The 15,417-nt window shown below is 32.9% G+C and overlaps 1 protein-coding gene and 1 pseudogene across 2 annotated transcripts; one reads left to right on the top strand and one right to left on the bottom strand.

Annotated features, from left to right (window-relative positions):
* Window positions 1-3,495: 3,495 nt before the first annotated feature.
* LOC110602078 lies at window positions 3,496-8,595 on the bottom strand (annotated as a pseudogene).
* LOC110600931 (39S ribosomal protein L47, mitochondrial) lies at window positions 8,349-11,757 on the top strand. Of its 2 annotated transcripts, none has more exons than XM_021737867.2 (4): window positions 8,349-8,540; window positions 8,693-8,852; window positions 9,758-9,915; window positions 11,320-11,757. In XM_021737867.2, exons 2-4 carry the CDS (start codon window positions 8,705-8,707, stop codon window positions 11,425-11,427), a joined length of 414 nt encoding a protein of 137 aa, XP_021593559.1. In that variant the 5' UTR covers window positions 8,349-8,540; window positions 8,693-8,704; the 3' UTR covers window positions 11,428-11,757. The 2 variants fall into 2 exon arrangements, with proteins under 2 accessions (XP_021593559.1, XP_021593558.1); XM_021737866.2 differs by having other exon boundaries at window positions 8,350-8,538; window positions 8,690-8,852.
* The last annotated feature ends 3,660 nt before the right edge of the window (window positions 11,758-15,417 follow it).

Genomic DNA, 15,417 nt, shown 5'->3' with positions numbered 1-15,417 from the left:
TGAAACTCCCCTCCAGAGCTGAAAGTCCAAACCTTCGGGGGCGAGCTTAGGCGGCCAAAACTGCCTCCACAGGCAGGTTCGGCGGCCGAACCTGGGCTCTCCCAAGGGCAGAGCCCGATTCTGCCTCTCACATCCAGCCACCAAAAACCTCACAACATGCATTCAACTATTCTAAAACATGCATAAATACATTTCCAAGCATATAGCGGCATAAAACTAGCCTAAACCCCAACAAACATCAACATATCAACACATAAACATACATTTAGCATAAAGGGTATATAAACCCTAACATTTTACAACTAGCCTAAACATGCATTAAACACCCTCAAAACCCCTCAAAACTTACTTAAAACATAAAAGAAGGCGAGGATCTACGCTTACCTCTTGAAGATCGAGAGGAGAGGTGATCCACACTTGGAGATTGGGAGAAATCGAGCTCCGGGAGTCCCCAAGCTTCAAAAACCTTAATCTTAGCTTAAAAACTTCAAAAACAAGATGAAAACTCATAAAAAACATGAAGGGTTTGAAGGAAAATAACAAATCGACCATGGAAGGGCGAAATCTCACCTATGCCCGAAAATAGAGAGAGAAAACTCGCTCATTTTCGGACAAGGGGCTTTTTATAGATGGCTGGCCAGACCACCTTCGGGGGCCAAAAGAGCTTCCACAAGCTCCCCATGTTCGGCGGCTGAACCTGGGTTTTTCCCTCCTTGGTCTTTTCTTTCAAAACTCAATTTTTTTCTTCATTAAAACCATAAAACATCTAAAAAAATTTTAAAAAACCTTTATTTTACCATTCTAGAAGGCTCCGACGTCCAGGAATTCCGGATTCCAACAGAGATTCCGCCGGAAGGTTGGAATTCTGATGCCGGGGTCTAGCCGGGTATTACAACAATGACAACACCAGTTCTCCTAAAACTGCATGTGTTTGTAGATACCCCACAAACCCCACTTCCCTCCTAGGATAAAGTATGTTAAAAGCATATATTTATATGTATACACAACACAACACAACACAAACTATTCTCATTTATCTTTATTGGCATCAGAAGCAACCATACAAAATATATATTCGTATACCCATGCATGCATACAGAAAATACAACATAATTACTCTCTTTTAACTTAATTGGCATCACAAGCAACCATGTAAAACTGTACAAGCCCTGACTTTCATGTTGCTTCCTGAAACCTTCCACATTTCCCCTGTATTTCTCTTTTTGTGTGTGCATGCATGGACTTCTCATTAAGAAGTGAACACCATCTACAGTCTATCTACCAACAATTGTAAGCATAAATACACTAACATCATTACTTGAAAACTAGCCAAGTTCATTTTGACATTCCCATGCACTGCTCCTTGGGGATGTGTCCCTGGAGTTGAGTAGACAAGACACTTCTGAATTTTAAACTTGCCTCCAACAGCATCACACATTGTCCCAATTGATGTCTTAGCGAGTTACGGTAATCATCTCCTCAAAACAATCAACAATCCTATACATCACATTATGTTTTAATCATGTAACTTCATCATAAATTATAATGATCTTACAAACTCCCCCCACCCCACCCCAAGAACAATGCATATGCATGCATTCTTTTGATGTAAAAGATTAGAGGCAAAACAAGCCTGCAAGTTTTCTTATATATAAGCTTCTCTAACAAAAGCCCCTTGCATCATCATTTATATCTTTTTGGACAGTAATGATTCTATAATAGAGTAGGTACAAACTGAGTCTGTTAGAAATGAGAAGTTTGTCAACCACATTGTTTCGTTTCTTTTAGCTCACTTATGTATAAGGGTCACTAAATCAGTATCAGTTACAAATAACATGGTTGTTTTGGTACAGGGTCAACCATTTTATCCTCATAAAAGAAAGGGAGCTTTACAATTTAGTCCTAAGATATTGCTATTATTAACATGTCGATCCCTCTATATCAGCGAAACAATCATTCCATCCATTTTCAGCCTTTTTTGCTGTTACAAATCTTGGTAAAAGGAGAGAGCATTTTTAAAACCTGTTGTCTTTGACTCATAACAAAATCCCTCATTCTCCTAACAATATCCCTAACTCCCACCACTTTGTTTCTTCCTTATCCCACCACTTTTTTTCTTCCTTATCGCATCCCTTCCCTAATTTTTTTTTTCTCACAATCTTTTCTTCAATTTGAGGGAATAGCAAATATAGTTCTCATACCAGTACCTTCAGTAATGGCAAGTTCTGCGTACTCTAGAGATGAGAGTGGAGGGAAGCTGGGGATGGAGCTGCGAAGATCCAAGGCATAGGCTAAACAGGATAGTGTACGTCACCGGTGAATGAAAGATCTTGAAAGAGAATCTTGTTCTCTTGGTCCCATGACGTTGATGGAAAGGCTGTTACTCTTCTTTCAACTCTGTGTTACAGTTTCTTGGTTTTAGAATAAAAGACTAAGGATGTATTGGGTTTCTTTGCTTTTATTTAATGTTGAGAGGATTGCTGGAAAATAGAAAACCAATAAGCACCGAGTTTATCTAACAGCAGAAGGAAAACAAGAGAAGAAAAGAGGCTTTATTGGAGAGAGAGGATGATATAATTGAGTGATTAATTTTCAGATTGGTGATTGAAGGACTAGAAAACGTAAAGACAAAGCTATTAAGCTAGAGAGGTGAAAATAGCGAAGGTCATAACATGTATTTTATTATGATCAAGACCTTGGACTTCAATATAAAGACACCATTGGTCAACAGGTCATGCTTTGTTTTTCTTTGATTTCTACCATTATGTGTATTAATTTGAGTCCATATTGGAGATAAACAATTAGAATACAAGGAAAAGTACAAAGATTTTGAGAAACGCACAAAACAATTGACTAACCCAGAAAAATATATGGCAAAATCCCACGTGTAAAGTTGATTGGCATTTTGATTTTTGATGTACTACTCGTTGTAAAAGGGCAGAGATCTTGGAGTGAATTCGTCTTTTGCTGAAGCATATAATAATAAAAACAAAAGAAGAAGTTATCAATCACAATTTCTCTAATTGTCTCTGATTCAAGACAAAAACATAGGACCTGTGAGGTTTGAAGAGATGAAGTCAAAGAAGGAAAAGTGAGAATTAATTAAATAATAAGGGCAGATTGATCTTTTCACAATTTTTTAACTATAGAAATGAACAAATTTGGATAGGAGGACTTTTTTTGATAGAGACAAAAGGTAAGAATGTTTTAATGAGTTTTAAAAGATGCAGGAGTTGCTTATAAATAATGGCAGCACCTAAAGACTGAATCATAAATCAGTAAAAGAAAATATATACTAATGCTATCTTTGCAAGTCACAGGTGGTTCCAATTTATATGCCTACCTCAAACTCTAATTACAATTTTCAATATGTGCTAGAGAAAGTCTTTGATATATTAGTAAAAAAAAAAAATAGTTGCCAAGTTAAAAACCTTGCTACTAAAATACTTATAACGATTGGTAATTTGCATACTATCAATTATCAAAAGACTGTGATGTTTGAAGACATGAATAATCACTGGTCTTGCATTTTCTGAATTTTGACAGCAAAAAGAACATGAGTAAGCATGATTCAGCATAAAACAACACTTATCATACTTCAGAAACAACTAAAAATTTTAAAATAGGTGGAGATTACCTCAGTAAAATCATTCACTTAGTCACATTGTAGCAAAGATGTATTATCGCCTATATGGCTTTAAGTGATAATTTTGAAATTCTGAACCAAATGCTATTGACTCTTCATCAAGTTTTTTCTTTAGCCTTCTCTAAGTTCGCAACATATCAGACTGTATTAGCCCTCTGTAAAGAGTTTCAAAAGCAACCTTTTGTGGAAGCAACCCCCTCTCAATCATCTCCACAAAAAATTGACATACTTCTTTCCACTTCTGTTTCTCGCATAGCCCATGTATTAGCATTGTATATGAATCCAAATCTGGTCCTGTACCACTTGCACATAAATCATTCCATATATCATTCACAATATTCATGCGATTCATCTTCATAAATATGCCTAGCAATATATTATATGTGTGTGTGCTCAGAACACACAGATTGTCCTCCCTCATTTTCCTATACAACTTCATGGCACTTTCTGCATCCTTCCTTCCTCTATACTCTTTAAAGAAACAATTGTAACTTGTTGCGTTAGGGCTAATCCCATTTCTGACCTTTTCATTAAGCAACTCCTCTGCGTTCTCAATCCTGCCACAGGAGCAAAGAGACTTCACCACAGAAGTATAAGTGGCAACGGTAAGGCAAATCCCTTTCTCTTGCATCAACCTCAACTTATCAAGTGTTAGCTAAGGCTTATGAGCTCTACTATACACATGAAGCAATATAGAAAAACTTGTGACACCGGATTCATTCCCTCTTTGGTACATTTCATCAAACACTTTTTCAGCTGACATTATTGTCCTCTCAAACCTATCCTCAGGGTGCGATCTGGCCCTCCTGCAAATACCATCTAATAACACATTGTAGGTAACAACATTAGGTCCAATCCGTCTCTCGTCTATCTCTCTCAGAAATCTCTCTGCCATATCAATTCTACCAATCTTGCACCAACCACAAATCAAAACTGTATACATTCTCACACTAGGACAAAAAGTAGATTTCCTTTTATTAAAAATCTCAACGGCCACTTTAACGTAGCCATACTTGCACAGGGTATCAAGCAAGAAACAGAAATGGGTCTCATCCACAGTTTTCACAACGAAAGATTCAATATCATCAAAAGCACGAATATTTTACGGGTAAGACCAGCAGCAATCAATCTGCGAATGAGTATAAGGAAAGTATGGGAAGTGGGTTGGACGTTTGTCTGCTCCATTTGGACAATAAGCTGCCAAGATACGTCAAACTGATGGACCTTAGCGAGAATGTCAATCATGATATTATAGGTAGCGGAGGTAACGATGGAAGAAGAAGAAGGGATAGAGAGAGCATATTGGAAAAGGGAGAGGGCAATTTTGGAGTGGTGGCAGAGACGGAGAAGAGTCTGGTGGAGGAGATGAGGAGTAAGAGAGAAGCCGTGGAGCTGAAGAGACGATTCCATGGCGTGGAATGGGTTGTAATGGTGGACCAAGATTTGGGAAAGCAATTGAGCGTCTTTTGATGGTTGAAGTGTAGGGAGAGAAGAAGCAGAGGAGAAGAGACGCTGTGTATTGAAATATTCTCATTGCCATTTTTATGATTGGAATTGGATATCAGGAGCAAAGACGACGTCTTTGCAGAAGCAACAAAGAACTCTTTCTTAAAAACCTAATTATTGGCATCTCATCACCATCACCATCACCATCAAAGCCATGGAGGTATTGGAAGAGAAGCTTGGTATGGGTAAAAAAATATTTCTGAGAAAAAAATACTTTAAAGCGTTTTGTAAGCATGGTAAAAAAAATAATAATAATTTTTTTATTTTTTAATTAAAAAATTATTTTGCATTTTTACCTAAGAGTATGGTACACAATATATATATATATATATATATAAATATAAATGATACATTAATTCCTACATAAGAGATAAAAAAAAAAATTTATTTTTTTTTACAATATTAGATATATTAAATTTTTTAAATTATTAAATTTTAATATAATTATAAATAATATAAATTTATTTTATCACTAAATAATACATTAATTTTTTAATAAAATAAATTTTATTATATATTTTTTCTTACTTTTTAATATTTATCCTACACATAATATTCTCAATAACATATATACATAATTTTTTTAATTTTATAATATTTTTATTTTTATAATTTTTTTCCATCATATATACTAAATTTTTTAAATTATTAAACTTTTAACATAATTATATATAATATAAATTTATTTTATCACTAAATAATACATTAATTTTTTAATAAAATAAAATTTACTATATATTTTTTATTTTTTAATATTTATCCTACAAATAATATTCTATATTTATAAATTTTTTCTACTTTTATAAAACTTTTATTTTTATCATTCTTTTTCCCGCACTATATATATATTAAATTTTTTAAAATACTAAATTTTCAACATAATTATAAATAATATAAATTTATTTTATCATATTACTTTTTTATAAAAAATAAATTTTACTATATATATATTTTTTATTTTTTAATATTTATCCTAAATATAATATTCTCAACAATATACATAAATTTTTTTTTACTTTTATAATATTTTTATCCATATTTTTTCCCACACCATATATACTAAATTTTTTAAATTAATAAATTTTCAACATAATTATAGATAATATAAATTTATTTTACCACTAAATAATATATTAATTTTTTAATAAAATAAAAAATTTTATATATTTTTTCTATTTTTTAATATTTATCATATATATAATATTCTCAATAATATATATATAAATTTTTTTTACTCTATACATAATATTCTCAACAATATATATATAAATTTTTTTTATTTTATAATATTTTTATTCCTACTATTTTTTTAACACTTTATTTTTTCTCTTACATTTTTATTATTTATCACATCATTGTAATTTACAAAAATATTTTATAATTTTTTTATTTTCTTATACTTTTTAATCCGTTCTGTTTCTACACAAAGTTCTTCATTTACTACACTTATAGAGTCTATATACTTCAAAAATATATTTTATTTTTTACCTTAATTTGCAAAAACGTGCGGGTTATGGTGGTTTTTTTAAGGGTAATTTATAATTTAGTCCCTGGATATTACCATTATTAACAAGTCAGTCCCTGTATTTTTAAAAACCCTATTAAAATGTTCTTATATTTTCTCTCCGTCAACGAAATAGTCCTTCTATCTATTTTTGCCGTTAAAAATATAGTAAAAGATTATATTACCCCCCATTATTTTTCTCTTTCTCCTCCACCTTCCTTTTCTTCTTCATCAATTCTTCTTCCTTCTACTTTTGCTTCTTCTTCTTCTCTTTCTTCTTCTGCTTCTTCTCCTTCTTCTTCTTTTGCTTCTTTTTCTTCTTTCTTCTTCTTCTCATTCTTCTTCTTCTTCTTCTTCTTCTTCTTCTTCTTCTTCTTCTTCTTCTTCTTCTTCTTCTTCTTCTCCTTCTTCTCCTTCTTCTCCTTCTTCTTCTTCTTCTTCTTCTTCTCCTTCTTCTCCTTCTTCTCCTTCTTCTTCTTCTCCTTCTTCTTCTTCTTCTTCTTCTTCTTCTTCTTCTTCTTCGTCTTCTTCTTCTTCTTCTTCTTCTTCTCCTTCTTCTCCTTCTTCTTCATCAATTCTTCTTCCTTCTACTTTTGCTTCTTCTTCTTCTCTTTCTTCTTCTGCTTCTTCTCCTTCTTCTTCTTTTGCTTCTTTTTCTTCTTTCTTCTTCTTCTCATTCTTCTTCTTCTTCTTCTTCTTCTTCTTCTTCTTCTTCTTCTTCTTCTTCTTCTTCTTCTTCTTCTTCTTCTTCTTCTTCTCCTTCTTCTCCTTCTTCTTCTTCTTCTTCTTCTTCTTCTTCTCCTTCTTCTTCTTCTTTTTCTTCTTTCTCTTCTTCTTCTTCTTCTTCTTCTTCTTCTTCTTCTTCTTCTTCTTCTTCTTCTTCTTCTTCTTCTTCTCCTTCTTCTTCTTCTTCCTTCTTCTTCTTCTTCTCCTTCTTCTTCTTCTTCTTCTCCTTCTTCTTCTTCTTCTTCTTCTTCTTATTCTTTCTCTTCTTCTTCTTCTTTCTCTTCTTCTTCTTCTTTCTCTTCTTCTTCTTCTTCTTCTTTTTCTTCTTTTTCTTTTTCGGAGGAGGAGGAGGAGGACGAAAGAAAAGATAAGGACTATTTCGTTGACAAAAAGAAACGATAAGGACGTTTTAATAGATCTGAGAAAAGATAAGGACTATTTGGTTGACAAAAAGAAACAATAAGGATATTTTAATAGATTTCTAAAAATATAGGGAGGGATGATTTCGTTGACAGAAATAAACGATGAGGAGGGATTATTTCATTGACATAAAAAAATGATAAGAATGTTTTAATAGATATGAGAAAAGATAGGGACTATTTCATTGATAGAAAAAAACGATAAAGACGTTTTAATAGATATGAAAAAAGATAAAAATATTTTAATAGATTTTTGAAAATGTAAGGACTAACTTGTTAATAATTGTAATATACAAGGACTAAATAAATGGTTTTATTTGAGGATAAAATTGGATTTTAAAAATTTTCTCTCTCCTCTTTTATCTAATTTTAACGGAAAATAGGATGGAAGGACTATTTCGTTGACGGAAATAAAACATAAGGACGTTTTAATAGGTTTCTAAAAATATAGGAACTGATTTGTTAATAATGATAATATCCAGGGACTAAATTGTAAATCACCCTTTTTTAAAAACTTTACTTTATATTTGCATATTCAACCTAATATCGCTATTATTTACCCTCGGTTCCTCTCATAGGTCTTCACTTCTGCAGCCGAAGCTTTGATTTCTTCTAATCTTGGCTTTGATGTTCCTTCCTGTATTCCTTCCTACCTTGTTCACTGCCACTGCTGTTCTGCCGAGAAGCAATCCACCAGCTGCTTGTCTATCCAGCGTAAATTTCCCTTCATTTGGGAGGTGAGTGAGTTCGCTGCTCTTTGGCTTATCCTGACCTTTAGGAACCTGGGAGTGCATGTGTCTTTAATGCACTTTCTCTTTTGTTGGAGATTCTTACGGTGTGTTACTGTTATCATGTGTAAGAACTTCCAATTTCTATCCGTGTTGGCAGGTCGCTGATTCAACCATGTTTACCACAAGATTTTTTGGGAGAACTCTCTTTGCTGCAGTTAAATCTGAAACTTCTGCAGCGGCAGCAGCTACTGGGTATGCTCGTAACCCTCTTGAGGAGTTCTTCCAGGCAGATAGGAGCCAGGATAAACCTGTTGGCTATGGTACAACACTCTTCTTCTTGGTCTTGTTCTTCTTTTTCTTTTTTCCCTGAACTACTAGGAATTGCTTAGTAGCGTGTATTGGAAAAAAAAGACTGCTCTTTCTTTTATGCTCTGTTTGGATGGAAGGAAATGGACAGAAGAGAAAAGAAAAGAAATTTAATTTCCTAAAATTCTCTTGTTTGGACATTAAATAGAGGAGAGAAAAGGAGGGAAATGGAGTCAAAGGAGGGGAATTGATATTTCTCAACTCCTCATTTTTAACCCAAAACATTTCTCTCCAAGTTGGTGGGAGTTGGAGAGAAATGAGTGATGGTGGAAATTAAAAAAAACATGCATAGGTTAAATAAAAGGATAATGAGTCTACAATTGAAACCATTTTATTTAGGATTTAAAGTTGTGATTGCCTTTGGGATACATTTTAAGATCTGCAGTTGCAATGGATAATCCTGAGAAGCAGATTGGTTTTTCATTTACCATGTGCCAAGAAGCACTTGTTTAGCTTATGGCATTGAAACAACTCTGCTTATAGCAGAAGGAAACAAACCTTGAAATTTTCAGAGGAATGATAACAGGATAAAAGAAAAAGGAAATGAAGCCGTTGAATTTCAGACTGGTTCCCTTGTTAATTATGTATCTGCTTTAGTGTTAGTCATTTTGGACATTGGTTTATATTTCTTATAGCCTCTGAATTGCAAATTTGTATCTGAAAAATTCACAATCCCTCATGTTAGAAAAAACAATGAATTCACATTAATACCTTAGCCTAATGTAAATGTGTCGAGTGCCAATTGAAATCCCACTAATGATAAATCCCTCTCCTCTTGCTACAGACGAGAAGAGGAAACGGGTATTTTTAAATGATTGAATTAAGTATCTGTGTTCATTCCTAAACTTACTGCCACCAGGTCGAAGTTGGAAAGCTTCTGAACTGCGCCTGAAGTCTTGGGATGATCTTCATAAGCTGTGGTATGTTTTATTAAAGGAGAAAAACATGCTGATGACTCAACGCCAGATGCTTCATTCCCAGAACCTAAAATTCTCAAATCCAGAACGTTTGCCCAAGGTATAACTTACTTACATTTGCTTTTAATTTGACACAGCTTGCAACTATGGCCAAATTTGGCTCTTTAAACATCGCTTTGATCTTCCAATGTCTATAACTAATTTGAATAAGATGATAATTTACTGATCAAAATAGTGAATTGCTAAAATAGAATTTGTTGTTGGTCAGGCTGCCCTTTTACCATTGCATAACCCAAAGGAGTGTTTGCTTCTTGTTTTATTCCACTATATGAGGATGCTTCTTCATCATATGAAAACTAACAATAATTTTATGTACATGAATTGAAGGATGTTTGGGGCTTTCTATCATTCTGTGACTTTTTTATGTTGGCTGTTGAATCACTAGTTGAAGGTTGAATGAGGCTTAACACGTCATGGCTTTAGAGAGTATTAAATATAGCAACCTTCCCTTGCTTTGCAAGAAGGTTTTCTCCCTGTGATGAGCTTATAGCTCCAAATTACAACTTAGAAACCTTACCGTTGCATTCAATTGTGCAACACAAAAATCATTTGGTGTAGTTCAGAAATGGTTGCTAAATATTGGATCTGACTTGTAGCTATATTCCATCCTTTGTCATGTTATAAGCAGAGGCACTGTCTTTGTGACTTTGTTGGACTGACTGATTGAAACTTTACAACAATGTTGCATATACACAGTTGAAGAATATCAAATGTTTCACTCTTCTATACCTAATTGAAATTTGCTGTCATATTATAGATATATTCTAGTGTATTATGTATGATAGGCAGCCCCAGGTTTTGCTTGTGAAAAGTGATAAGTTTCTTAGCTGGATTATGCTGTTGCCATTTGCCACCTAAACAGTAGGTAGGAAGCAGATGTGTAATTTTCTTAACTGTAATATGTGAATAATTTGTTTTGTCATTGCATGCCAATGAGTACTATGATCAGTTTGAGATGCAATATCTAAATTGCACTTCTTTTTACACTCTGCATTTTGCTGGACTGACATATGCTAAATATGAGTGCGGTTCATCAAGTGACAATGGATTGCTAGCTCTGGCTTAACTCCAAGTCTTATGAATTGGTTCTTGGGCATATGATGCTTAAACTCTATTGTCAGACTCAGAACCAATTGGATACTCGTATGCGGGGAATTTGTTGATGGGCCCAGTTTCTGTGTGATAGTTGTCTGTTTTAGCTACAGGATTACTCCTCTTATATGCATATGGATGTTTTTACTGCATGCATCCGAAGTGTATAATTAGAATTACTTTATTTATCTTCACTTTTGTGATTATTATTGGTGAGAAGACAAAGGATAAGACATTTCTTGAGAATTACATCTCTTTGAATTTAATACCTCGTAGTATTTATGGGTCTCTCACACTCTTCCTAGAACCCAGTTGCTTATTTTGTTCTTTGCCTATGAACATTGAAATTCAGGTGAGGAAGTCAATGTGTCGAATCAAGCAAGTACTTAATGAGAGAGCGATTGAGGAGCCAGATGCCAGGAGGTCTGCTGAGATGAGGAGGATGATAAATGGTCTGTGATGACCTCCAAATTGCCGTATGTCTCTGAAGGCGCTTTATTATGTTGGTATGTGGAAAATTGAGGTCTTCTCATGGTGGTTAGAACATGGCTATTCATTTTATTTTTCATCATAACCATTGAACATGAAATGGATGGTCGCAGTTTTAAAAGATTCAAAATTTAGGAAAGTAATGACATCTATGTGAATCCGACTGCCTGAATGAACAAACATGAGCCATCATATTTAAACCAATTTGAGTAGATTCAGATCCGTCCTCTGGATTGTGATGGCGCTGCATTTCCCTGGGTGTAAGTCTACATTTTCCTGGTAATTGCCTAGTAGCTTTACATCATTAGCAATGTGATTGTTAACTTCTAGATTTCTCATTATCTTGTGGTCCTTTTAAGCCAACTCTTTCACCCCACAAGAAAAAGGAACAAAAGAGAGAGAGAGAGAGGGGGGGGGGGGGGGAGAATGCTTGTCTGTCTATTGAGAAATGTAAGATGTCTTACAGTGCTACTTGTCTATTGTAATCTCGAACAACTAAGCTTCAATCCCAAATTAGTTGGGTATTGCAATCTCAAAAAGGAGTAAAAAGAAAAAAACAAGTCATATTTGAACTTTATATGAAATGATCTACTGTATAACCTATGAAAATCTATGAATGAGAAATGGAATTGATCATCTCCAAAGACCATTAATCCTCAGGATAGAATCTACATTTCATCTAATGGAATACTGTTGAAAAAATCTGTATATGCATGCATCAGTTGTTCTAATCTAATGGAGGAAGGGCTAAAAAGCAAATAGCGAATGAAATCCCTATTCATGGATTAGGAGAATTTCTTCAGTTTCAAAGTAGTTTTACAAGTTAAAGTTTTTAATAAATTATGATTTTTAGTTGAAGGGTTGAATGGATTAATAACATTGAAATAGTCTTTGCTCATCCGAATAAACTTGTTCAGAGAAAAATCTTTATATTCTCCAAGCGTTGAGTACATTTGGCTCCAGAATATAATATCATCCAAAATTAAACAATTTGTTTTGATTCTAAAATTTTAATTTTTCACCATAATTGATTTAACAAAATTAATAATTTGATTTGAAAGGAACCACAAAATCACTTGAAGTAACCGGAATCAACCCATAACTCAAAATAATCCAAAATATTTTTGAGACTAAATCTATCCTATTGAATCTGCCGCCATCTCTATTCAGATGCACTTCACTTAGGTGTCAGAAAATATTGAATACAGCTTAAACGCATATGGCTATGACTATGAGATGAATTGTAAGCTTGGTTGGATAGCACCAATTTGCAAAAGTTCCCATTAACGAGTTATCTCACATGGAGGGTTGAAGACGTTTTAGAATTTTATTATATATATGTATATTTTTTTTCTAATTTTCCAAGTAGAAAAGCAAGGATATAAAGCAAGATTACGCGATGGGCAAGTTCCCAAAATCCATAAGCATGTCATGTGAGATAAAGAGGAAAAAATTAAAATGAGTAGGTAAACATCATATAAATATGTATAATGATATAAAAAAAATTAAAAATGGTGTGCTAAAATGTTAACCCTAATAACAAGGTTGACTATCTAGGAATGTTATGATTGGATGGGAGGAAAATAATAGACAAAGTAAAATTTAGAAGAAAAATAACAACTTTTATTTTATTTGGATCGATGGAAAATAGAAAATAAAAATAAAAGTGAAAAATAATAAATTAAAATTAATATTTATGAATTTTTCACAAATTTTGTAATATCTTTAAACCTATGGTTAGAATAGTGACATGTTATTTCATTATTAGAGTAAGTGGTATTAGGCGAGGTATTAACTTATCTCGACCTATTTAGGAGAGTTGCTAGCATAACTTTAAACTGCTAATAATTGAATCATATAAAACTCAAATAAAAAAACTGACATATCAAGAAATAAAGTAGACAGTGTGACTAGCGAGTTGAAAACGAGTCACTTTCAAGAGGTGCTTAGGGTTTCCCGATGTGCTTGTTTCAGGTGCTTGTTAAAATCTGACATACTTAAGTGAAAAGGACTTACAAAAGCTAAAAGCATAATTTAGTAGGTCAATCTATGAATATTGAAAGTTTGAAAATTAAATTGAAACATGGTAAAGAGTTTAGTAGGTTAAAGTGTGAATATGGAAAGTTTAAAGACAAAATTCAGTTTAGTCCTTCATTTTTTCCACCTCTTCACCTAAACCCTCCATGTGTCACCTAGCTATGCATGAAAGAAAGGACAAAGCAAATGGAAGATGTGTTGTCTTCTTCAACCCAACTTATGGCCTAGCTTACACCATTGAAAAATCAAAATCTAGTTTTTTCTTTCTTCCATCAAATCCAAGCCAAACTCTTACCAAATCAACTTCTTTCTTTAACCAAAATTCACCCTAAGATCAAGAGTTAAAGAAAGAGCCATATATTGAAGGAATTGAAGAAAAAAAGTCTAGGGTTCCATATGCACCAAGCTTGAAAATTAAATATGAGCTAAGAAATGTATAGGAAATAGCATCTTCTCACTTATTCATGCATGAATTTGAATTGTAAAGCTTTAATTTATAATTTATTCAATCCTTCCTTAAGATATAAATTGACCTAAGTGAAGTAACATCAAAGAGAAAGAAGATAGCTAGAGAGTAGAAGTGGAAAAGAAAGAGAAATTCAAGAAAGGTTTGGTGTTTGTATGATTTTCTATTTTCCTTTGATTTCCTCATGAATATGTGAAATTAGAGATTGATTTTACTTACTAGAAATGTTACTTTGATTGTTTAAATATGTAATATCAATGTTAAAATGGTGTTTGAAAGAATTAAAGTAAAGAAATTTAACATGAGAACTAAAAGTGCAAACCTAGCAGGATAGGTTTTAATAGAGCAGTATGTGTTTACAACTTTATAACTCATTGTATAATTATTAAAATTACCCCTAAAATATATCAAGTAAAATCTGAGACAAAGAGCTAAAACTTTCATGAATTGACTAAATTCTAAATTTATAGGTAAGATAATATAAATTACAAGTGAACCTAAACTGGACACAGTAATAGGGCATTCGGAACAAACTGTATTAATTATACCATAACTAATTATATAATCAATGAAATTAGTTAAAACTAATGCCAAATGAATCTTAAGAAGTAGACCTAAAATTTTTTAGAAGACATTTAAGCTTGAATTTGTATGAAAATGTATGCCTCTGACATGTTTTGTAATACTATAAACAAGTACCAATACTGGACTGATTAAGATCTTATTAAGCAGCTTGTAAAAAAGAATTCATAACTTAAGTTAGGGCAATTATATTTGCATAAATTATACCTTGTTGGAAATATAAGACATAAATACACATTTGTTATAAAGAAACTTAAGTCAAACTTTAAAGTGCTTGAAAAGTTGATACAAAATATAACAGAATGCAGTCCTCTTAAATTGGAATGCATAAAAATTGACATTCTTGCTTAATCGGTAAGAATTACGCACATGCTTGCTTATCGTACTTGATTTTCGCACGTGCTTGCTTGATAATAAAAATTATTTGTGCATGATAATTTGAGTAAAACTTGTTATTCCTTACTTGTTAGTGTTAGGAAATGCAAGAAGTGAATTGACTTGACGCAATATTGAAATGCTAAGTTAATAAAGTTTTGCACTATGTGCCATGAATTTCTCATCTTATTAACCTTAGCATATGATATATGTACTTTAAAAATGATTTCAAATAGTTTCAAATGACATGCATTTATATTAAATAATTGATACATTAAATTAATGATACTTGACCCTGATAAACTTGATAGGAGTCGAGGTTAGTTTAAGGGTATAACATGCCATATAAAAATACAGAGTCCACAGTTCTGCTACCGATACATTATTTACATTTAAGGTTACATATCAGATAACTCATAAGCATGGCCATGGAGCCCTGCTATGACAGTTTTGGTCTCTGAGCCTACTGTTTGACACCCTGTGCCAACTGTTATAACTCCT

Source organism: Manihot esculenta, chromosome 15 (genome assembly GCF_001659605.2).
Source record: "Manihot esculenta cultivar AM560-2 chromosome 15, M.esculenta_v8, whole genome shotgun sequence".
Taxonomy (NCBI): domain Eukaryota; kingdom Viridiplantae; phylum Streptophyta; class Magnoliopsida; order Malpighiales; family Euphorbiaceae; genus Manihot; species Manihot esculenta.
This window is presented reverse-complemented; position numbering and strand designations above follow the sequence as displayed.